The sequence below is a fragment of the Microtus oregoni genome, unplaced genomic scaffold, assembly GCF_018167655.1.
Source record: "Microtus oregoni isolate MIOR12 unplaced genomic scaffold, Mior012 000011F_ref0000422, whole genome shotgun sequence".
NCBI lineage: Eukaryota > Metazoa > Chordata > Mammalia > Rodentia > Cricetidae > Microtus > Microtus oregoni.
This window is the reverse complement of record NW_024543070.1, coordinates 44,386,952-44,410,596: the sequence shown is the minus strand read 5'-3', so window position 1 is coordinate 44,410,596 and position 23,645 is coordinate 44,386,952. Positions and strand designations below refer to the sequence as shown.

Below are 23,645 nucleotides of genomic sequence, written 5' to 3'. Positions count from 1 at the left end.
TTAGAGTGTGTGTTAGGGTGTGGCTACTGGGATTAAAGGTGTGTGTTTCTAAATCTGCTCTTTAGGCTGATCCATGGCACTCTTTTACTCTCAGATCTTTAGGTAATCTTTATTTATTAAAATACTATTGAAATGTCACTATTTTCCCACTTTCTATCTAAGAGAAAAGAGAAGGCTATGACGAATATGAACATACACAATGAGTACAGGCAATAAATACATCAACAATGCCCCATCCATTTGTGTTTGACAAATTCAGAGAAAGATTTCACCTCTATCCTATCTATTTGGGTTCAAAGTTTTCTCCCTAATTGATTTTCTATCGTAATTTGCTTTCTTTTTCTGGAAAACTAGAGCTGTAGCCATCAAATCCTCAACTCCCTCAGAGACCCAAGAAGGAAATAACAGGAACTGAGTAAGCGGGAGGTGCAAGCAGGCGACTTCCAAACCATGCAATGACAGAAAACAACTGTCTGCCCGTGCAGTAACCCAAACCGAGTTTCTGGTAGCATCGGGGCATCCATCTTCAGCCTTCAGGCCTAGCATATTCGACAGGCTTTTCTGTGAGGGAGGATATTCTGTGTCCTGCTTGTCTTTAGGACAATGTCATGTCAGCAGTTGAGACAAGGGCATTTTTTGCCCGATGGCTTCCTTTTTGCCACAGAGAAAGTAAACTCCATGTGCAGTTTCTTCCATGTCCATTATGTTCTCTGAAGAAGATTGCAGTTGCAAGAAGCAGACGTGTCTCATCGTCACAAAGAGAAGTGTACAAGGAGCTCTGGGCTGCGAGCCTGCCGCCTGGCTCCCAGCCGCCTGGCCAGCTTATGCCCCGAAATAACAACACACAAACTGTATTCTTTTAAACACTGCTTGGCCCGTTGGTTCTAGCCTCTTATTGCCTAATCTCACATCTTGATTAACCCATTTCTAATAATCTGTGTTGCACCACCATGTGGTGGCTTACCGGGAAAGATTCAGCACGTCTGACCTGGCGGCTGGCTCCAGGGCGGCTGCCCTGGAGAGGAGAGGCATGGCGTCAGGCTCACTTCCCTTCTTCCCAGCATTCTGTTCTGTCTACTCCTCCCACCTACGTCGGACCTTTCAGGCCAAGCAGTTTCTTTATTAATTATTCAATGAAAGCAACAGATAGACATATGACCTTCCCACATCAGAGAACAACCAAGGTTATTAAAACATTTTAATTGCCATATTCTGTAGATCTCTGAAGTGTTTTAAAATGACCTATCCTTCTAAATTATCTTTGTTTCATCCTGAAAATATACCTAGTATGACTATGAGTTCAATTGTACTAGGTGATTAACTACTAACCTATATTTCTTTATTATATTAAACAGTTAATTGATAATAAGAATTTTCAAAGTCTAAAAATTTATATTAATTTATATTAAGTGAGCTGTAGAGGTACAATAGCTCAGACAAGAATGGAAATGTATGTAGAGCATGTTTTACTAAAATTGACCTCAAGTTTGTATCAATGTACAAAATTTGTATACAGTATACAATACTAAACCAATTGCAAAACACTTAAAACAAATAGGTGCTGAAAAGTGGATCAATAATCTTTTTTATTTATTTTTTCATTTTATCTCTCTTCTCTCTCTGTCTCTGTCACTCTCTGTCTCTCTCTCTCTCTCTCTCTCTCTCTCTCTCTCTCTCTCTATCTCTGTCTCCTTCTGTTTCACCATTGTGGATTTTTGAGCCAGGGTTTCTGAGTAGCAGTAGAACCTGTCCGGGAACTTGCTCTGTAGACCAGGCTGACCTTGAACTCATTAAGACCAGCCTGCTTCTGCCTCCCAAGTGTGGGGATTAAATTGATTGCCACCAACGCCCAGGCTTTGTTTTGCAAAACAAAAACTTTGGATCTAACCAAAGATGCTTTGTTTAGGTTTTCCCTAAGCATTATCCATAATAAATTGTAACTAACACATTACACAAAAACCAACATCCATAATCCATTTTTGGGTGGAGGGGAGAAATGTGCATAGTTTTCTAGGCTACTTCCTAATGATTGGGTGCTGATAAATTTTTTGAATGAGACAACAGTTTGTTATCACGAGCCAGATAAATGGATTCCACTGAAACTGAACAGCTGACAAATTATTGTTAAAATTAAACCTTCAAGAGGTTCAAAACAAAAAGCGATTTATGTAGATTGAACCAAGACTGGTTCTGGACATAGGTAACTGCATGTCTGCAGTTAGGTTGTAAAGCTTCTCCTAGCCGAGTGTCTTTGGCGACCACAAATGGCTTCTCTTTCACTAAATGTGAAAAATCTCTTGGAAATGACACAAAGGCCAAAACAGTTAAAAAATGTTATTTTAGGGTGGAAATTCTACACATCCAGCTCAGCATGTCCTATGCAATGTCAAAGACTAAATCAAAGTGGCCACAACGTGTACGCCGGTCCTGACTCAGGAGCACTATCAACATTTCCAAATTACCACCTTCACCATCAACATAGCACACAGCTCTTAAGGAAGGTGTAGAACTCTAACCCAGAGAGCTCACATCAGTGAGAACTCTGGCTGCTTCTGGGAATTCTTTCTGGGATCATAAATGTGATTAGAAGAAATATTAATCTATCGGCGTATACAGCAGGTGAGGCAGAGACTGGAAAAAAGTTCTCCTCACAGGGCCAACGCCTTCCTGCTTAAACCCAAGTCTGGGTGACTGGATAAACAACAAAACAAACTCAGCCGAATCAAGGGGAAATGGGGTTTATTTCACAGAGCATCCGAAAGGCACCCACTGGTGGCAAGGGAGTCCACAACCCATGGTGTGAGTCCTTCCGGCCTCAGTCAGGGTCCTTCTCATGGGTGCTCAAGGCTATTTCTTCATAGGCACAGCTGTGGTGATTTCCCGAGAGTCTAAGAGGCAGGCAGGCAGGCAGGCTTCAGTTTCAGAATCTGCCTCTGCCATGTAGGCATCCAACTCAGCATCCAGGCGTGCTTTAGTGTTGGACATGTATGCATCCAGTTCTTTGTCCAGCTGCTCCTTGGTCAATGCAGGGCGAGTGCGGGCACCTCTGCCTCGACCACGGCATCCAAAGTTCCCTCTTCCCCGACCTCCTCTGCCTCGACCACGGCATCCAAAGTTCCCTCTTCCCCAACCTATCACAGCCAGACCTCTACCACCGATTCCACCACGACCCCTAGCTGCACGCCCTCGGCCCCTTCTCCCAGGACCTCCACGACCTGGAACAGCACCACCCCTTGAGTCCATTTGTGGGGCAGCAAAGTCTTGTTCACCTCGGAGGAGCGGGCTTCGACCTTGGAATGACAACCCGCCCCTTGGCAGGCTTCTGGTGGCAAGTCCCCCACGTAGTCCTCCCCTTCCTCTTCCTCTTCCACTTCCTCGTCCTCGGCGAAAGCCTCCCTGGATTTTGGGTAGGCCTCGTCCTCCAATCGCTCCCGTGGACAGGTCACCTCTGGGTAGGCCTAAGGGAGCCTGGATGTTCCTCTTGTTACCCAGGCGCTGCTTAAGTTTTAATGCTGCCTGGACAGAGGGTCTATTCTCCATCTGCTGGGCCAGTCTTCTGTTTCTGGCGCTGCCTTGCAGCTGCTGCTGCAGCGAAGACCGAAGATGGACCTCAGGGCTCCTCTCGCGGACGCTGCGGGCGGGTTTGCTGAATCTGAGCTGTCAAGAACCACTCGGGTTTCTTTGCTGGGTGCTTGGGTTAGGCGCTTGCCTAAAGGGTATGATGCGAAGCTCACTCCTGGTCCCTTGGCTACCTAGTCCGCTGACACTTCTGCTTGTCCGGCCCACCCTCTCCTTCCTTTGCTTTGTGCTAGTCCGTGCTGCCAAGTCCAGCTTGCTACCTCCAGAAATCTCACAATGAGAGAGACTGTGTCTGAGAGAGGTCTCCACGCCTTTTTATGTTCTCCTCTAGGGGTGGGACTAAAGGCCTGCACCAATGGGATTAGAGTGTGTGTTAGGGTGTGGCTACTGGGATTAAAGGTGTGTGTTTCTAAATCTGCTCTTTAGGCTGATCCATGGCACTCTTTTACTCTCAGATCTTTAGGTAATCTTTATTTATTAAAATACTATTGAAATGTCACCATTTTCCCACTTTCTATCTAAGAGAAAAGAGAAGGCTATGACGAATATGAACATACACAATGAGTACAGGCAATAAATACATCAACAATGCCCCATCCATTTGTGTTTGACAAATTCAGAGAAAGATTTCACCTCTATCCTATCTATTTGGGTTCAAAGTTTTCTCCCTAATTGATTTTCTATCGTAATTTGCTTTCTTTTTCTGGAAAACTAGAGCTGTAGCCATCAAATCCTCAACTCCCTCAGAGACCCAAGAAGGAAATAACAGGAACTGAGTAAGCGGGAGGTGCAAGCAGGCGACTTCCAAACCATGCAATGACAGAAAACAACTGTCTGCCCGTGCAGTAACCCAAACCGAGTTTCTGGTAGCATCGGGGCATCCATCTTCAGCCTTCAGGCCTAGCATATTCGACAGGCTTTTCTGTGAGGGAGGATATTCTGTGTCCTGCTTGTCTTTAGGACAATGTCATGTCAGCAGTTGAGACAAGGGCATTTTTTGCCCGATGGCTTCCTTTTTGCCACAGAGAAAGTAAACTCCATGTGCAGTTTCTTCCATGTCCATTATGTTCTCTGAAGAAGATTGCAGTTGCAAGAAGCAGACGTGTCTCATCGTCACAAAGAGAAGTGTACAAGGAGCTCTGGGCTGCGAGCCTGCCGCCTGGCTCCCAGCCGCCTGGCCAGCTTATGCCCCGAAATAACAACACACAAACTGTATTCTTTTAAACACTGCTTGGCCCGTTGGTTCTAGCCTCTTATTGCCTAATCTCACATCTTGATTAACCCATTTCTAATAATCTGTGTTGCACCACCATGTGGTGGCTTACCGGGAAAGATTCAGCACGTCTGACCTGGCGGCTGGCTCCAGGGCGGCTGCCCTGGAGAGGAGAGGCATGGCGTCAGGCTCACTTCCCTTCTTCCCAGCATTCTGTTCTGTCTACTCCTCCCACCTACGTCGGACCTTTCAGGCCAAGCAGTTTCTTTATTAATTATTCAATGAAAGCAACAGATAGACATATGACCTTCCCACATCAGAGAACAACCAAGGTTATTAAAACATTTTAATTGCCATATTCTGTAGATCTCTGAAGTGTTTTAAAATGACCTATCCTTCTAAATTATCTTTGTTTCATCCTGAAAATATACCTAGTATGACTATGAGTTCAATTGTACTAGGTGATTAACTACTAACCTATATTTCTTTATTATATTAAACAGTTAATTGATAATAAGAATTTTCAAAGTCTAAAAATTTATATTAATTTATATTAAGTGAGCTGTAGAGGTACAATAGCTCAGACAAGAATGGAAATGTATGTAGAGCATGTTTTACTAAAATTGACCTCAAGTTTGTATCAATGTACAAAATTTGTATACAGTATACAATACTAAACCAATTGCAAAACACTTAAAACAAATAGGTGCTGAAAAGTGGATCAATAATCTTTTTTATTTATTTTTTCATTTTATCTCTCTTCTCTCTCTGTCTCTGTCACTCTCTGTCTCTCTCTCTCTCTCTCTCTCTCTCTCTCTCTCTATCTCTGTCTCCTTCTGTTTCACCATTGTGGATTTTTGAGCCAGGGTTTCTGAGTAGCAGTAGAACCTGTCCGGGAACTTGCTCTGTAGACCAGGCTGACCTTGAACTCATTAAGACCAGCCTGCTTCTGCCTCCCAAGTGTGGGGATTAAATTGATTGCCACCAACGCCCAGGCTTTGTTTTGCAAAACAAAAACTTTGGATCTAACCAAAGATGCTTTGTTTAGGTTTTCCCTAAGCATTATCCATAATAAATTGTAACTAACACATTACACAAAAACCAACATCCATAATCCATTTTTGGGTGGAGGGGAGAAATGTGCATAGTTTTCTAGGCTACTTCCTAATGATTGGGTGCTGATAAATTTTTTGAATGAGACAACAGTTTGTTATCACGAGCCAGATAAATGGATTCCACTGAAACTGAACAGCTGACAAATTATTGTTAAAATTAAACCTTCAAGAGGTTCAAAACAAAAAGCGATTTATGTAGATTGAACCAAGACTGGTTCTGGACATAGGTAACTGCATGTCTGCAGTTAGGTTGTAAAGCTTCTCCTAGCCGAGTGTCTTTGGCGACCACAAATGGCTTCTCTTTCACTAAATGTGAAAAATCTCTTGGAAATGACACAAAGGCCAAAACAGTTAAAAAATGTTATTTTAGGGTGGAAATTCTACACATCCAGCTCAGCATGTCCTATGCAATGTCAAAGACTAAATCAAAGTGGCCACAACGTGTACGCCGGTCCTGACTCAGGAGCACTATCAACATTTCCAAATTACCACCTTCACCATCAACATAGCACACAGCTCTTAAGGAAGGTGTAGAACTCTAACCCAGAGAGCTCACATCAGTGAGAACTCTGGCTGCTTCTGGGAATTCTTTCTGGGATCATAAATGTGATTAGAAGAAATATTAATCTATCGGCGTATACAGCAGGTGAGGCAGAGACTGGAAAAAAGTTCTCCTCACAGGGCCAACGCCTTCCTGCTTAAACCCAAGTCTGGGTGACTGGATAAACAACAAAACAAACTCAGCCGAATCAAGGGGAAATGGGGTTTATTTCACAGAGCATCTGAAAGGCACCCACTGGTGGCAAGGGAGTCCACAACCCATGGTGTGAGTCCTTCCGGCCTCAGTCAGGGTCCTTCTCATGGGTGCTCAAGGCTATTTCTTCATAGGCACAGCTGTGGTGATTTCCCGAGAGTCTAAGAGGCAGGCAGGCAGGCTTCAGTTTCAGAATCTGCCTCTGCCATGTAGGCATCCAACTCAGCATCCAGGCGTGCTTTAGTGTTGGACATGTATGCATCCAGTTCTTTGTCCAGCTGCTCCTTGGTCAATGCAGGGCGAGTGCGGGCACCTCTGCCTCGACCACGGCATCCAAAGTTCCCTCTTCCCCGACCTCCTCTGCCTCGACCACGGCATCCAAAGTTCCCTCTTCCCCAACCTATCACAGCCAGACCTCTACCACCGATTCCACCACGACCCCTAGCTGCACGCCCTCGGCCCCTTCTCCCAGGACCTCCACGACCTGGAACAGCACCACCCCTTGAGTCCATTTGTGGGGCAGCAAAGTCTTGTTCACCTCGGAGGAGCGGGCTTCGACCTTGGAATGACAACCCGCCCCTTGGCAGGCTTCTGGTGGCAAGTCCCCCACGTAGTCCTCCCCTTCCTCTTCCTCTTCCACTTCCTCGTCCTCGGCGAAAGCCTCCCTGGATTTTGGGTAGGCCTCGTCCTCCAATCGCTCCCCTGGACAGGTCACCTCTGGGTAGGCCTAAGGGAGCCTGGATGTTCCTCTTGTTACCCAGGCGCTGCTTAAGTTTTAATGCTGCCTGGACAGAGGGTCTATTCTCCATCTGCTGGGCCAGTCTTCTGTTTCTGGCGCTGCCTTGCAGCTGCTGCTGCAGCGAAGACCGAATAGTCACTGGCGTGGACTGTTTGTTCTCCACCAGACTAGTAAAGCGCTCATTGAGAGACAACTTGGTGGTTCTTATTAGCACCACATTCCGCCCTGACTGTGCATCCATCTTCAGGTCCTGAGAATCGAAGGAGATGGACCTCAGGGCTCCTCTCGCGGACGCTGCGGGCGGGTTTGCTGAATCTGAGCTGTCAAGAACCACTCGGGTTTATTTGCTGGGTGCTTGGGTTAGGCGCTTGCCTAAAGGGTATGATGCGAAGCTCACTCCTGGTCCCTTGGCTACCTAGTCCGCTGACACTTCTGCTTGTCCGGCCCACCCTCTCCTTCCTTTGCTTTGTGCTAGTCCGTGCTGCCAAGTCCAGCTTGCTACCTCCAGAAATCTCACAATGAGAGAGACTGTGTCTGAGAGAGGTCTCCACGCCTTTTTATGTTCTCCTCTAGGGGTGGGACTAAAGGCCTGCACCAATGGGATTAGAGTGTGTGTTAGGGTGTGGCTACTGGGATTAAAGGTGTGTGTTTCTAAATCTGCTCTTTAGGCTGATCCATGGCACTCTTTTACTCTCAGATCTTTAGGTAATCTTTATTTATTAAAATACTATTGAAATGTCACCATTTTCCCACTTTCTATCTAAGAGAAAAGAGAAGGCTATGACGAATATGAACATACACAATGAGTACAGGCAATAAATACATCAACAATGCCCCATCCATTTGTGTTTGACAAATTCAGAGAAAGATTTCACCTCTATCCTATCTATTTGGGTTCAAAGTTTTCTCCCTAATTGATTTTCTATCGTAATTTGCTTTCTTTTTCTGGAAAACTAGAGCTGTAGCCATCAAATCCTCAACTCCCTCAGAGACCCAAGAAGGAAATAACAGGAACTGAGTAAGCGGGAGGTGCAAGCAGGCGACTTCCAAACCATGCAATGACAGAAAACAACTGTCTGCCCGTGCAGTAACCCAAACCGAGTTTCTGGTAGCATCGGGGCATCCATCTTCAGCCTTCAGGCCTAGCATATTCGACAGGCTTTTCTGTGAGGGAGGATATTCTGTGTCCTGCTTGTCTTTAGGACAATGTCATGTCAGCAGTTGAGACAAGGGCATTTTTTGCCCGATGGCTTCCTTTTTGCCACAGAGAAAGTAAACTCCATGTGCAGTTTCTTCCATGTCCATTATGTTCTCTGAAGAAGATTGCAGTTGCAAGAAGCAGACGTGTCTCATCGTCACAAAGAGAAGTGTACAAGGAGCTCTGGGCTGCGAGCCTGCCGCCTGGCTCCCAGCCGCCTGGCCAGCTTATGCCCCGAAATAACAACACACAAACTGTATTCTTTTAAACACTGCTTGGCCCGTTGGTTCTAGCCTCTTATTGCCTAATCTCACATCTTGATTAACCCATTTCTAATAATCTGTGTTGCACCACCATGTGGTGGCTTACCGGGAAAGATTCAGCACGTCTGACCTGGCGGCTGGCTCCAGGGCGGCTGCCCTGGAGAGGAGAGGCATGGCGTCAGGCTCACTTCCCTTCTTCCCAGCATTCTGTTCTGTCTACTCCTCCCACCTACGTCGGACCTTTCAGGCCAAGCAGTTTCTTTATTAATTATTCAATGAAAGCAACAGATAGACATATGACCTTCCCACATCAGAGAACAACCAAGGTTATTAAAACATTTTAATTGCCATATTCTGTAGATCTCTGAAGTGTTTTAAAATGACCTATCCTTCTAAATTATCTTTGTTTCATCCTGAAAATATACCTAGTATGACTATGAGTTCAATTGTACTAGGTGATTAACTACTAACCTATATTTCTTTATTATATTAAACAGTTAATTGATAATAAGAATTTTCAAAGTCTAAAAATTTATATTAATTTATATTAAGTGAGCTGTAGAGGTACAATAGCTCAGACAAGAATGGAAATGTATGTAGAGCATGTTTTACTAAAATTGACCTCAAGTTTGTATCAATGTACAAAATTTGTATACAGTATACAATACTAAACCAATTGCAAAACACTTAAAACAAATAGGTGCTGAAAAGTGGATCAATAATCTTTTTTATTTATTTTTTCATTTTATCTCTCTTCTCTCTCTGTCTCTGTCACTCTCTGTCTCTGTCTCTGTCTCTCTCTCTCTCTCTCTCTCTCTCTCTATCTCTGTCTCCTTCTGTTTCACCATTGTGGATTTTTGAGCCAGGGTTTCTGAGTAGCAGTAGAACCTGTCCGGGAACTTGCTCTGTAGACCAGGCTGACCTTGAACTCATTAAGACCAGCCTGCTTCTGCCTCCCAAGTGTGGGGATTAAATTGATTGCCACCAACGCCCAGGCTTTGTTTTGCAAAACAAAAACTTTGGATCTAACCAAAGATGCTTTGTTTAGGTTTTCCCTAAGCATTATCCATAATAAATTGTAACTAACACATTACACAAAAACCAACATCCATAATCCATTTTTGGGTGGAGGGGAGAAATGTGCATAGTTTTCTAGGCTACTTCCTAATGATTGGGTGCTGATAAATTTTTTGAGTGAGACAACAGTTTGTTATCACGAGCCAGATAAATGGATTCCACTGAAACTGAACAGCTGACAAATTATTGTTAAAATTAAACCTTCAAGAGGTTCAAAACAAAAAGCGATTTATGTAGATTGAACCAAGACTGGTTCTGGACATAGGTAACTGCATGTCTGCAGTTAGGTTGTAAAGCTTCTCCTAGCCGAGTGTCTTTGGCGACCACAAATGGCTTCTCTTTCACTAAATGTGAAAAATCTCTTGGAAATGACACAAAGGCCAAAACAGTTAAAAAATGTTATTTTAGGGTGGAAATTCTACACATCCAGCTCAGCATGTCCTATGCAATGTCAAAGACTAAATCAAAGTGGCCACAACGTGTACGCCGGTCCTGACTCAGGAGCACTATCAACATTTCCAAATTACCACCTTCACCATCAACATAGCACACAGCTCTTAAGGAAGGTGTAGAACTCTAACCCAGAGAGCTCACATCAGTGAGAACTCTGGCTGCTTCTGGGAATTCTTTCTGGGATCATAAATGTGATTAGAAGAAATATTAATCTATCGGCGTATACAGCAGGTGAGGCAGAGACTGGAAAAAAGTTCTCCTCACAGGGCCAACGCCTTCCTGCTTAAACCCAAGTCTGGGTGACTGGATAAACAACAAAACAAACTCAGCCGAATCAAGGGGAAATGGGGTTTATTTCACAGAGCATCCGAAAGGCACCCACTGGTGGCAAGGGAGTCCACAACCCATGGTGTGAGTCCTTCCGGCCTCAGTCAGGGTCCTTCTCATGGGTGCTCAAGGCTATTTCTTCATAGGCACAGCTGTGGTGATTTCCCGAGAGTCTAAGAGGCAGGCAGGCAGGCAGGCTTCAGTTTCAGAATCTGCCTCTGCCATGTAGGCATCCAACTCAGCATCCAGGCGTGCTTTAGTGTTGGACATGTATGCATCCAGTTCTTTGTCCAGCTGCTCCTTGGTCAATGCAGGGCGAGTGCGGGCACCTCTGCCTCGACCACGGCATCCAAAGTTCCCTCTTCCCCGACCTCCTCTGCCTCGACCACGGCATCCAAAGTTCCCTCTTCCCCAACCTATCACAGCCAGACCTCTACCACCGATTCCACCACGACCCCTAGCTGCACGCCCTCGGCCCCTTCTCCCAGGACCTCCACGACCTGGAACAGCACCACCCCTTGAGTCCATTTGTGGGGCAGCAAAGTCTTGTTCACCTCGGAGGAGCGGGCTTCGACCTTGGAATGACAACCCGCCCCTTGGCAGGCTTCTGGTGGCAAGTCCCCCACGTAGTCCTCCCCTTCCTCTTCCTCTTCCACTTCCTCGTCCTCGGCGAAAGCCTCCCTGGATTTTGGGTAGGCCTCGTCCTCCAATCGCTCCCCTGGACAGGTCACCTCTGGGTAGGCCTAAGGGAGCCTGGATGTTCCTCTTGTTACCCAGGCGCTGCTTAAGTTTTAATGCTGCCTGGACAGAGGGTCTATTCTCCATCTGCTGGGCCAGTCTTCTGTTTCTGGCGCTGCCTTGCAGCTGCTGCTGCAGCGAAGACCGAATAGTCACTGGTGTGGACTGTTTGTTCTCCACCAGACTAGTAAAGCGCTCATTGAGAGACAACTTGGTGGTTCTTATTAGCACCACATTCCGCCCTGACTGTGCATCCATCTTCAGGTCCTGAGAATCGAAGGAGATGGACCTCAGGGCTCCTCTCGCGGACGCTGCGGGCGGGTTTGCTGAATCTGAGCTGTCAAGAACCACTCGGGTTTATTTGCTGGGTGCTTGGGTTAGGCGCTTGCCTAAAGGGTATGATGCGAAGCTCACTCCTGGTCCCTTGGCTACCTAGTCCGCTGACACTTCTGCTTGTCCGGCCCACCCTCTCCTTCCTTTGCTTTGTGCTAGTCCGTGCTGCCAAGTCCAGCTTGCTACCTCCAGAAATCTCACAATGAGAGAGACTGTGTCTGAGAGAGGTCTCCACGCCTTTTTATGTTCTCCTCTAGGGGTGGGACTAAAGGCCTGCACCAATGGGATTAGAGTGTGTGTTAGGGTGTGGCTACTGGGATTAAAGGTGTGTGTTTCTAAATCTGCTCTTTAGGCTGATCCATGGCACTCTTTTACTCTCAGATCTTTAGGTAATCTTTATTTATTAAAATACTATTGAAATGTCACCATTTTCCCACTTTCTATCTAAGAGAAAAGAGAAGGCTATGACGAATATGAACATACACAATGAGTACAGGCAATAAATACATCAACAATGCCCCATCCATTTGTGTTTGACAAATTCAGAGAAAGATTTCACCTCTATCCTATCTATTTGGGTTCAAAGTTTTCTCCCTAATTGATTTTCTATCGTAATTTGCTTTCTTTTTCTGGAAAACTAGAGCTGTAGCCATCAAATCCTCAACTCCCTCAGAGACCCAAGAAGGAAATAACAGGAACTGAGTAAGCGGGAGGTGCAAGCAGGCGACTTCCAAACCATGCAATGACAGAAAACAACTGTCTGCCCGTGCAGTAACCCAAACCGAGTTTCTGGTAGCATCGGGGCATCCATCTTCAGCCTTCAGGCCTAGCATATTCGACAGGCTTTTCTGTGAGGGAGGATATTCTGTGTCCTGCTTGTCTTTAGGACAATGTCATGTCAGCAGTTGAGACAAGGGCATTTTTTGCCCGATGGCTTCCTTTTTGCCACAGAGAAAGTAAACTCCATGTGCAGTTTCTTCCATGTCCATTATGTTCTCTGAAGAAGATTGCAGTTGCAAGAAGCAGACGTGTCTCATCGTCACAAAGAGAAGTGTACAAGGAGCTCTGGGCTGCGAGCCTGCCGCCTGGCTCCCAGCCGCCTGGCCAGCTTATGCCCCGAAATAACAACACACAAACTGTATTCTTTTAAACACTGCTTGGCCCGTTGGTTCTAGCCTCTTATTGCCTAATCTCACATCTTGATTAACCCATTTCTAATAATCTGTGTTGCACCACCATGTGGTGGCTTACCGGGAAAGATTCAGCACGTCTGACCTGGCGGCTGGCTCCAGGGCGGCTGCCCTGGAGAGGAGAGGCATGGCGTCAGGCTCACTTCCCTTCTTCCCAGCATTCTGTTCTGTCTACTCCTCCCACCTACGTCGGACCTTTCAGGCCAAGCAGTTTCTTTATTAATTATTCAATGAAAGCAACAGATAGACATATGACCTTCCCACATCAGAGAACAACCAAGGTTATTAAAACATTTTAATTGCCATATTCTGTAGATCTCTGAAGTGTTTTAAAATGACCTATCCTTCTAAATTATCTTTGTTTCATCCTGAAAATATACCTAGTATGACTATGAGTTCAATTGTACTAGGTGATTAACTACTAACCTATATTTCTTTATTATATTAAACAGTTAATTGATAATAAGAATTTTCAAAGTCTAAAAATTTATATTAATTTATATTAAGTGAGCTGTAGAGGTACAATAGCTCAGACAAGAATGGAAATGTATGTAGAGCATGTTTTACTAAAATTGACCTCAAGTTTGTATCAATGTACAAAATTTGTATACAGTATACAATACTAAACCAATTGCAAAACACTTAAAACAAATAGGTGCTGAAAAGTGGATCAATAATCTTTTTTATTTATTTTTTCATTTTATCTCTCTTCTCTCTCTGTCTCTGTCACTCTCTGTCTCTCTCTCTCTCTCTCTCTCTCTCTCTCTCTCTATCTCTGTCTCCTTCTGTTTCACCATTGTGGATTTTTGAGCCAGGGTTTCTGAGTAGCAGTAGAACCTGTCCGGGAACTTGCTCTGTAGACCAGGCTGACCTTGAACTCATTAAGACCAGCCTGCTTCTGCCTCCCAAGTGTGGGGATTAAATTGATTGCCACCAACGCCCAGGCTTTGTTTTGCAAAACAAAAACTTTGGATCTAACCAAAGATGCTTTGTTTAGGTTTTCCCTAAGCATTATCCATAATAAATTGTAACTAACACATTACACAAAAACCAACATCCATAATCCATTTTTGGGTGGAGGGGAGAAATGTGCATAGTTTTCTAGGCTACTTCCTAATGATTGGGTGCTGATAAATTTTTTGAATGAGACAACAGTTTGTTATCACGAGCCAGATAAATGGATTCCACTGAAACTGAACAGCTGACAAATTATTGTTAAAATTAATTTATTTTATTTATTTCACAGAGCATCCGAAAGGCACCCACTGGTGGCAAGGGAGTCCACAACCCATGGTGTGAGTCCTTCCGGCCTCAGTCAGGGTCCTTCTCATGGGTGCTCAAGGCTATTTCTTCATAGGCACAGCTGTGGTGATTTCCCGAGAGTCTAAGAGGCAGGCAGGCAGGCTTCAGTTTCAGAATCTGCCTCTGCCATGTAGGCATCCAACTCAGCATCCAGGCGTGCTTTAGTGTTGGACATGTATGCATCCAGTTCTTTGTCCAGCTGCTCCTTGGTCAATGCAGGGCGAGTGCGGGCACCTCTGCCTCGACCACGGCATCCAAAGTTCCCTCTTCCCCGACCTCCTCTGCCTCGACCACGGCATCCAAAGTTCCCTCTTCCCCAACCTATCACAGCCAGACCTCTACCACCGATTCCACCACGACCCCTAGCTGCACGCCCTCGGCCCCTTCTCCCAGGACCTCCACGACCTGGAACAGCACCACCCCTTGAGTCCATTTGTGGGGCAGCAAAGTCTTGTTCACCTCGGAGGAGCGGGCTTCGACCTTGGAATGACAACCCGCCCCTTGGCAGGCTTCTGGTGGCAAGTCCCCCACGTAGTCCTCCCCTTCCTCTTCCTCTTCCACTTCCTCGTCCTCGGCGAAAGCCTCCCTGGATTTTGGGTAGGCCTCGTCCTCCAATCGCTCCCCTGGACAGGTCACCTCTGGGTAGGCCTAAGGGAGCCTGGATGTTCCTCTTGTTACCCAGGCGCTGCTTAAGTTTTAATGCTGCCTGGACAGAGGGTCTATTCTCCATCTGCTGGGCCAGTCTTCTGTTTCTGGCGCTGCCTTGCAGCTGCTGCTGCAGCGAAGACCGAATAGTCACTGGCGTGGACTGTTTGTTCTCCACCAGACTAGTAAAGCGCTCATTGAGAGACAACTTGGTGGTTCTTATTAGCACCACATTCCGCCCTGACTGTGCATCCATCTTCAGGTCCTGAGAATCGAAGGAGATGGACCTCAGGGCTCCTCTCGCGGACGCTGCGGGCGGGTTTGCTGAATCTGAGCTGTCAAGAACCACTCGGGTTTATTTGCTGGGTGCTTGGGTTAGGCGCTTGCCTAAAGGGTATGATGCGAAGCTCACTCCTGGTCCCTTGGCTACCTAGTCCGCTGACACTTCTGCTTGTCCGGCCCACCCTCTCCTTCCTTTGCTTTGTGCTAGTCCGTGCTGCCAAGTCCAGCTTGCTACCTCCAGAAATCTCACAATGAGAGAGACTGTGTCTGAGAGAGGTCTCCACGCCTTTTTATGTTCTCCTCTAGGGGTGGGACTAAAGGCCTGCACCAATGGGATTAGAGTGTGTGTTAGGGTGTGGCTACTGGGATTAAAGGTGTGTGTTTCTAAATCTGCTCATTAAGGCTGATCCGTGAGACTCTCAGATCTTCAGGTAATCTTTATTTGTTAAAATACTACTGAATGACACTATGTCTTAAGAAAAAAGAAGGCCATTAGTAATATGCTTATATACAATATGTACAGGCAATAAATACATCAACAACATCCAGTCCATTTGCATTTGACAAATTTAGAGAAAAGATTTTACATCTAGCCTATTTATTTGGGTTCCAAGTCTTTTCCCTAATTGACTTTGTATCATAATTTGCTTTCTTTATCTGGAAAACTAGAACCATAGCTATCAAATCCTTAACTCTCTCAGAGACCCATGAAGGAAATAATAGGAACTCAGTAAGCAGGCGACTTCCAAACCATGGGATGATAGGAAACACCTGGCTGCCCTGACAGTCACCCAATTCGAGTTCCTGGGCAGCATCGGGCCATCTGTCTTTCGGGGCAACAATCTGCACATGGAAGCCAGAGCGTGATCTTAAGTGTCTTCCTCAATTACTTTCCATTTTATTTTTTGAAACAGCTTCTAGAGCTCACTGATGGGCTAGACTTGCCACTGAGATCTCCCTATCTCTTTTTACAGGTGCTCATATGACAACCATGCACTGCAAATACCCAGCTTCTATTCAGGTGCTGGAGGCCCAAAAGCAGGCACTTGTGGCTATGCAGCAAACACTTTACCCCCTGAGCCACCCCCTGGCCTTAAACAGGGCTTTAAAAAACACAGTAGAGGGGAAAAAAAGCTAAAAAAAATATATATACAGGGATCCGAAGGAGATAATTTAGTTGGTTAAGTATTGGACAGGCAATCAAGTTTTGAGTTCAATCCCTAATCCCTAACAGTGGCATGTGCTTGGAATCCCTGGTGGGGGCAGGGCATATCTCTAGGGATTGCAGTCACCCAATTTAGTCTAATGGGCTAGTGCCAGGTGCCAGTAAGAGACCCTGTCTCAGAAAACAAGGTTAGACAGCTCTTTAGGAACGACACCCAAGGTGGACCTCTGACCTCCACATAAACCTGTACACATGTACACCCACACACCCCAAATGATAAATAAATAAAATTTTAAATCTTTAAAGACTTAAAGACAGCTTGGCTTGGCATATTTTCCCTCTCTTATTACACTTGTCAAAGTCATTCATTCCTTTCCTTCCCCACCCCCCGCCGAGATGGCCATCTTTGTGGTCAAAGTCACTTGAACAGAGTCCTATATATCCAGTTAATATACAGTGACCTGATGGAGGAAGGTCATTGGCTAATAAAGGCACTGCCCTGGCCCATTTTATTAGTTAGAGGATAGGTGGGAGGAGTAAACAGAACAGAACGCTGGGAGGAACAGGAAGTGAGGTCAGAGACTCCACAGCTCTTTCGGGAGCAGACGCCTCAGAGAGAGACGCCATGCCCCGCTCCCGGGATGAAGCTCCGACCCAGGATGGACTAGGCTAGAATCTCCCCGGTAAGCGCACCTTGGGGTGCTACACACAGATTATTAGAAATTGGCTAAATTAATATGTGAGAATTAGCCTAGAAGAGAATGGGCCAGGCAGTGTTTAAAAGAATACAGTGTCCGTGTAATTATTTCGGGGCATAAGCTAGCCGGGCAGGCGGCTGGGGTGTTGGGGACGCAGCCCCGCCGCCGCCTTTATTACTACAGTGACCTTCTGTTCTCCGTGACCAGTTCTGCAGATCATGTAAATTCCATACAATCTGCATGGCCCCCTTGACTGATTGATGTTGACCCCGGTGTGTATTCACTTTTGTAAAATTGATGATTGCCTCAAAAGTGGGTCTCCTTTGCATCCAACGGGCCTGGGCCTGGAAAGCAGTTTCCACTCAGCTCTATACTTTTCTCTGATTAAAAATACACTACCCTGTTTTTCTTGAATTTCAAAGATAAACTGATATAACTGTTCAGTAAGAAAGAAGTGTGCCAGGCTTCATGTGTGATTTCCAAGGAGGTTTGTGTCTGGTAGCAGGAGAAAAAGAGGCCATGAAGGTGGTTTTGGACAGGGACAGTAGGCTTCCACAAGGACAGGGGCTCTGGGTCTATGGGCTTTCTGAGTTCTGAAACACGTATGATCATCCTGTTTACTAAAAGTTGTCTCAGGAGGGTGTGCTAAGTGTTGCCATAGGACACAGCTTCAGGGGAGGATACCAACAATACTTTGTAGGACCTCAGTTTTGCAGTCAACACACGCTAGTTAAATATGCCCATGGCTGAAAGTCCGAGACCTTGAATTTGATCTTGAGTGGACTCTTGGGAGCACCAACTGAAGGCTACCCAGTGACATCATAATTCCACTCACCCCAGTGCATGAATGTCCTGCCTCTCCTAATCTTGTGAATTTCCCTGAGTTTCTGCTCACTCTTAATCTAGTTCAGTGTTAACTCTAGCTCAGAGGTGCTTGAAGTGCTGTTTTAGGCTTTAACCTCATTGCTTCATTTGGTTTCCCTTTGAACTTGTTATGTCCAAATCCGTGGGTCCCCATAAAAGCAATAAAGGAGACCAAGTCCCATATGAAAAAGCAAAAAGTCTTTATTTTAATCAAGTTTGCAAACTCGGTCTCTCTGCATGTTCAATGTATTGGGATATCTGGAGAGCCCCAAGCTCAATTAGAATTGGGTTTTTATAGTAGTAAAGGTGGGGGTGAGGGATCTCTGAGGTTCAGGACCCCTGATTGGCTGACATTTGTCTAGGGGTGTCCTGGTGAAGTGCTGGCAGGTGTTTCTATTTACAGTGCTTGGAATGCCAGGAATCTCCTTTGAATGGTCTGTTCTTGGGTGGGGTCAGGTAATCTCCATGCCTGCCAGGCCTTGTCTCAGGGTAAACTATTGAGACTCTAGACTCCATTTAAATTTATCGACAGCCAGAGTCCCAGATGATAATGGTTGGAGGAAGTAAAGAACTTTTGTTTTGCCCAGACTTAGATTATCATGGCTGGCCCTCACAAACTCACTTGAATATTGGAAAGCTATAACCAAAGAAGAGAACTTGCTTGAACTGAATTGTTCCTGAATTGTGCCTGAATTGAAAAACAGCCCCTGCTTCAGTTTTTGGGACTGGGTGGTTGGGACAGAAAAGCTCCATTTACAGTCTGCATTTTGTGAGCTCCTCTCCTCATTTTCACACTTGGGAGGCTATCGGCACTATCTTTGCAAAGAACCCTTCCGTGATCTTTCTGACAGCATCTTGCAGGTCATGGTGTTTGCTAATCCATAGTTAACTGGACATTATGCCAGTTTCGTATCTTTCAAATGCTTAAACACAAGGCTTGTTTGCTCCTATGGTTACAGGGGCTCTTCCAGCTAGATGGCATTGCATGCTCCCTTAAGTCTCATCTGAGAGGCTCCATGTGTAAGCGTTTGAGTTGGTTGAGACGTTCTTTCTTCTGAGAATATTAGTAACCAAGAGACCGAAACTTCCAAGGTGAGTGTTTTTAGCTTCTCGGGGTTCAGACTTAAAAAGCTCTTCCTACTAGGCAGAACAGTGAATACTAACACCATCCTCAGGTGCATAAACTCAGGGTGTTACTCTTTAATTGCTTCAAATTCAGTACTATTCAGGTGCTACCATACCACATGGCTATTGGCCAGGTTTCATCCTGACAGAATCCCTAAATATTTTGTGTGTGGTTCTAATGCATAATCTTTTGGTGTTTGTCCAAGCACAGAGGTAGGTATAACTCTTTACGGGAATTCCTGGAATCTAAACAGGCGTACTCAGAGCTTAAACAGGGCCCCTACCCCAACAGCCTTCATTGCCAACATAACCAGAGTGCCCTCCCCCCACTGACAGGGAATTCTTGGAAGACAACTTCCTTTGGCATATTTTTTTACAAGATTAAACTGTGTAGAGAGAGTCTGGGGGAGAACTTAGAGGGAGAAAAATGGTTACTCACATTCCCTAAATTCTGTTATTGTTTTGGAAGCTTGAACAAACAAAGTGGTTGGTGAGGACTTCTCAGCTGAGTGACCCAAGGAGCAAGGAGCAAAAACAACGGACTTAACTGGAGGGTCTAGAAAATCAAACTAGTGAATGCAGTGTCCTAAAACACAGACATACATACACATGCTTGCATTTTGCACACACACACACATACATGCACACACACACACGTATTGACATGTCAACATTATGCGGAAGGAATTGATCTGTGATTATGTTGAATTGAAATTGGAAGCTCTTCTAGAGGATAATATTTCTGAAATGTGTGCTTTTATATTTATACATATATCGCTACACATTTCTGAACGTACTCTCTAGGATCTCTGCTAGCTACTCCCTGTCATATATACAACAGACAGTGACAGAACCAGAGGGGATACCTGGAACGGCCCACAGAGGAGAAAGGCAGCAGTAGTGAGTGGGACTATAGGAACCTCTCAAATAAAAGGTGGGATGCATACCAGTGCGGGGGAGGTATCAGCAGGGTCCACAAGGAGAACAAGGTGAGCATAGGTACGGAGCAGAGGACCTAGCACGAAGTGGGAACATTCAGGTAATGAGGTGGCCTGTGGTACAGAGTCTGGGTGTCAGATGAGGAAAGGGCACTGAGAGGGGATAACGTCGTTCTAAACTGTAGCCAAACTTCAATGCTAGCTTCAAGAATGTGGACATCTTGAAGGCATTGGGAATCCACAGATGGTTTCTGTTGTGTTTAGGGATGTGGGTGCAGCCAGGGAGGGAAGAAGAGGTAATGCCGCGTGCAGATACGGCTGTGAGATGACTCAGCCCTGGTGGGTGATGATCCGAGTGGGGAGAAAGAGAGAGAGGAATAGCTGGGGATCTGCGGGCTGCAGTAGGCCAGGGTGAAGACATGAGCGCCCTGCCCAAGGCTGTCAGTTAGCACAGCTGTACTCCTGGAGTAGCGTAAACTCTGCCATTCCATCTTACCTCAGTTAATTATTACCATTTTTTATGAAGTAGCTGCCTAACCGTCTTACAGAGAGATCCGGTGTCATACAATGTGTGAATGACAGGTGGGATTTAAACTCACTTTTACCCCCACTTTAAGATCCATGTTCAGCCGGGCGGTGGTGGCGCACGCCCTTAATCCCAGCACTCGGGAGGCAGAGGCAGGCGGATCTCTGTGAGTTCGAGACCAGCCTGGTCTACAGAGCTAGTTCCAGGACGAGCTCCAAAGCCACAGAGAAACCCTGTCTCGAAAAACCAAAAAAAAAAAAAAAAAAAAAAAAAAAAAAAAGATCCATGTTCAAAATACACTGTGGCACATTGGTATATATATTTTTTTAATGGCCAATAACTGCAGAAGTAGAGAATGTAGAAGAGGCTCTGCCTAGGCCAGGTTATCCTTGCATCCCAAGATCCTGGTCATAACCACCATTGTGTAAGCAACTCTGTAATCTGTTATCTTCCATTGGGATTTGAAGCAAAAGTCTCCTGTGCTGAGTCCCTGTTCATTCAGGCTTGTGGAGGTATAGAAGATGGGCAGAGAGTCACAACATGTTTTAGGTTTGTGGGAAATTGCAGAGGACAAGACAGAAATCATAAAAGCACAATTGAATTACGTTGTGTTGTGGCCCCTGGGATAACAGCTGTTTTCCAGGTCTACAATCCTCATTAGGAAATTAAAAACCCAAAGCTTCCCATCCGCAGCCTTGCACTGTTGGCCACGTGGTGACAGGAAGCCCTGTGTTTGTACAGGTGGGGGAGAGAGCAGCCTTGCGAGGTGGGTGGCTTGAAACTCTGCTGGGAGCCCAGGTGGGGTGTGTGAGGAAAAGGCAGTCCAGGAAGGGCTGTGTGCTCTGTGCTCCCTGTACGAGGGAGGAGTGGAAGGTGGCCCTTTCTGTGTTGCTGGGTCACGTCAGGGCCACAGATTCAGTAAACCTCTGCACGAACAGACCCAGAAGGTTTTGGTCCTGGTATAAACTCAGTTCCCACTTCTAAACAAATACAGAAAAAGCACTACAGCATCATGAACCTTTGCAGTGGCTGAAAGTAACCTCAACCTTGAAAACACAAAAAGAAAGGCCATTCACTAAAAAAAAAAAAAGCATTGAATTAAAACAAATTATGTATATTTAAAAAATTAAGCATAGATTATAAAATTTTAAATATATCTTTTGAAGTATTAAACCACAATGTTATATGTAACATTAAAATATGTGCGAGTGTATGTATAAATATGGATTTGTTTTAAAGCATAGAAAATAAATCACAGATATCGAAAATGTGGCTCCCTCAGCCTTGGAGTTTGGGAGCCCATGAGGTGGGGTGTGAAGATGAGGGGGATGGAGGCACAGTGCTGATGGCATTCTAGTTTCTGGGTTATGTGAGGTGAGTTTGCCCGACTGTAGGGGAATGGACATGTACTGAGCACATTTGGGAAAGTGAGGCTGTGAAGGCTGTATGTGAGATGCATAAAGCATGAAGTTTTGGCACGATATTCTCAAATTACAATGGGTGTTTTGGGACATAGCCTCATCTGAGGTTAAGGAGCATATGCAGAGCATAAAGCCAGGAAGAAACAGGTGTTTTGACACAGGAATGCTTCAAGGGTTTGCAAGCAGATGATTGTGGGGAGTGCAGGCCATGGAGTCTACCTCCCAGGTGGTCAAGGAAGAGCTAACAAGGGAGATATTTGACCTTGACCCCAGGAAAGGAGAGAAACAGTCACACAACCACCTAAGAGATGTTTGTGTTTCTTGTTTGTTTGTTTGTTTTGTCTGGGGTAAGAAACGGTGACCATTTGGGTCCTAACGCAGAAACGGCTGCCTCCCCAGCCATTTGAAGAGGTGTGGAATGAATGGCTCAAGCCAGAACTCATTGTGTCATCTGAAAAGCTGAATGCAAGAGGAAAAAGAGAGGCCTCTTGTCTCCCCAAATTATCAAACATTTGGAATAACAGCAGGGTGCAGAAGCACCATAGGACCCTGTCAAGCTTAGGAGTCTGGGCTATTGCAAACACAAAGCAGGCTTGGTCTGCTCCAAGGAGCAGCAGAGAAACTGAAGAGATCTAAGAAGTGCTAAGGCTGATTAAGGCGACCTTAAATTTCGCTCTGTGTGCAGCAGAGGCCATTGGCAGACTCTGAGGAGAGAAACAGTAGAGCGCAGTGTGCATCTAGAAGGTTCTCTGACTCTTGTCTGGGGCAGTAAGAAGGTCGGGGAGGATCTAATCTAGGTAGATGATGAATCACAACAATCACAAGAAAGAGTTCTACATAACACACTTTGGTCATAAGCAGGTTCAACTAGGTCGTCACCACCTCCTGCACTGGGAGTCTTCTGCGTGTTCTTTGGTTTGGGTGATAATTGATCTGCTGCTGTGCTGGTGTGGATGTGGATCGTGTGCTGAGACAGATGGTAAGATAGCCAGGTTAAAGGTATCCTTTCCCTTCTCACTATCCTGACTTCAACTAATTTGATACCACATGGAAACCATCAGTAGAAAGAGCAAAACTCATGATATGTAGGAGTTCCATGATGTAGAATTCCATTACATTCTTTTTAAAGAGCAAAGGACTCCTGTCCATACTGTCTATAGGTGTCCCAAGAGGCTTCCCTCTTGGGGACTTCAGAATTCCAGCTGAGCCAAGAGGGAGGGCCAGCTCAGGAGTCTGATACAGTAGGTGGCCTCAATGAGGCAGGGACTTTAGTGGACACTCCACTGTTTTGATTTCAGCCATGGCAGGGGTGCACATGATTGTACCTTTGAGCACAGAGCTCCTTGGAGTTATAGGAGTAAGCTTGAGGTCTCTGCCTTAAGAAGGAGGTAAAGGTGATAAGGACACAAAAGGAAGAAGAAAAGGAATAATAATCAGGCAAAAAGCTAGACAAAGGATATTAGATTCAGGGTTCTTGTTTTGAAAATAAAGAAAGGAGAAATGCTGTGGAATAAAGCTCTTGTATACTGAAAAGATTTGTTACTTGAATTGGTTTAATTAAACACTGATTGACCAGTAGTCAGGCAGGAAGGATAGGCAGAGTGACCAGACTAGGAGAATTCTGGGAAGAAAGAAGGCCAAAATGCAGTCATCAGCCAGACATAGAAGAAGCAAGATGAGAATGCCTTACTAAGAAAAGG

General features: G+C 45.4%; 4 protein-coding genes across 4 annotated transcripts; all 4 read right to left on the bottom strand.

Moving 5' to 3' along the window:
• Positions 1 to 2,847: 2,847 nt before the first annotated feature.
• On the bottom strand, positions 2,848 to 4,486 carry LOC121453208 (chromatin target of PRMT1 protein-like). The gene is made up of 2 exons (XM_041659734.1): positions 4,436 to 4,486; positions 2,848 to 3,657 (listed from the first exon to the last, which is right to left on the bottom strand). Exons 1-2 carry the CDS (start codon positions 4,484 to 4,486, stop codon positions 2,848 to 2,850), a joined length of 861 nt encoding a protein of 286 aa, XP_041515668.1.
• Positions 4,487 to 6,822: 2,336 nt separating this feature from the next.
• On the bottom strand, positions 6,823 to 7,641 carry LOC121453207 (chromatin target of PRMT1 protein-like). Its single transcript, XM_041659733.1, has one exon. The coding sequence runs from the start codon at positions 7,639 to 7,641 to the stop codon at positions 6,823 to 6,825; it is 819 nt and encodes a 272-aa protein (XP_041515667.1).
• Positions 7,642 to 10,850: 3,209 nt separating this feature from the next.
• LOC121453206 (chromatin target of PRMT1 protein-like) lies at positions 10,851 to 11,714 on the bottom strand. Its single transcript, XM_041659732.1, has one exon. The coding sequence runs from the start codon at positions 11,712 to 11,714 to the stop codon at positions 10,851 to 10,853; it is 864 nt and encodes a 287-aa protein (XP_041515666.1).
• A 2,649-nt stretch (positions 11,715 to 14,363) lies between these two features.
• Positions 14,364 to 15,182, bottom strand: LOC121453205 (chromatin target of PRMT1 protein-like). Its single transcript, XM_041659731.1, has one exon. It carries the CDS (start codon positions 15,180 to 15,182, stop codon positions 14,364 to 14,366), a length of 819 nt encoding a protein of 272 aa, XP_041515665.1.
• Between the last annotated feature and the right edge of the window lie 8,463 nt (positions 15,183 to 23,645).

Coding starts and splice junctions, on each gene's coding strand:
- LOC121453208 (XM_041659734.1), bottom strand. CDS start 4,486: ATGCTAGGCCTGAAGGCTGAAGATGGATGCCCCGATGCTACCAGAAAC. Junction 3,658..4,435: donor CCGATGCTACCAGAAACTCG/GTTTGGGTTACT, acceptor GGTTCTTGACAG/CTCAGATTCAGCAAACCCGC.
- LOC121453207 (XM_041659733.1), bottom strand. CDS start 7,641: ATGGATGCACAGTCAGGGCGGAATGTGGTGCTAATAAGAACCACCAAG.
- LOC121453206 (XM_041659732.1), bottom strand. CDS start 11,714: ATGGATGCACAGTCAGGGCGGAATGTGGTGCTAATAAGAACCACCAAG.
- LOC121453205 (XM_041659731.1), bottom strand. CDS start 15,182: ATGGATGCACAGTCAGGGCGGAATGTGGTGCTAATAAGAACCACCAAG.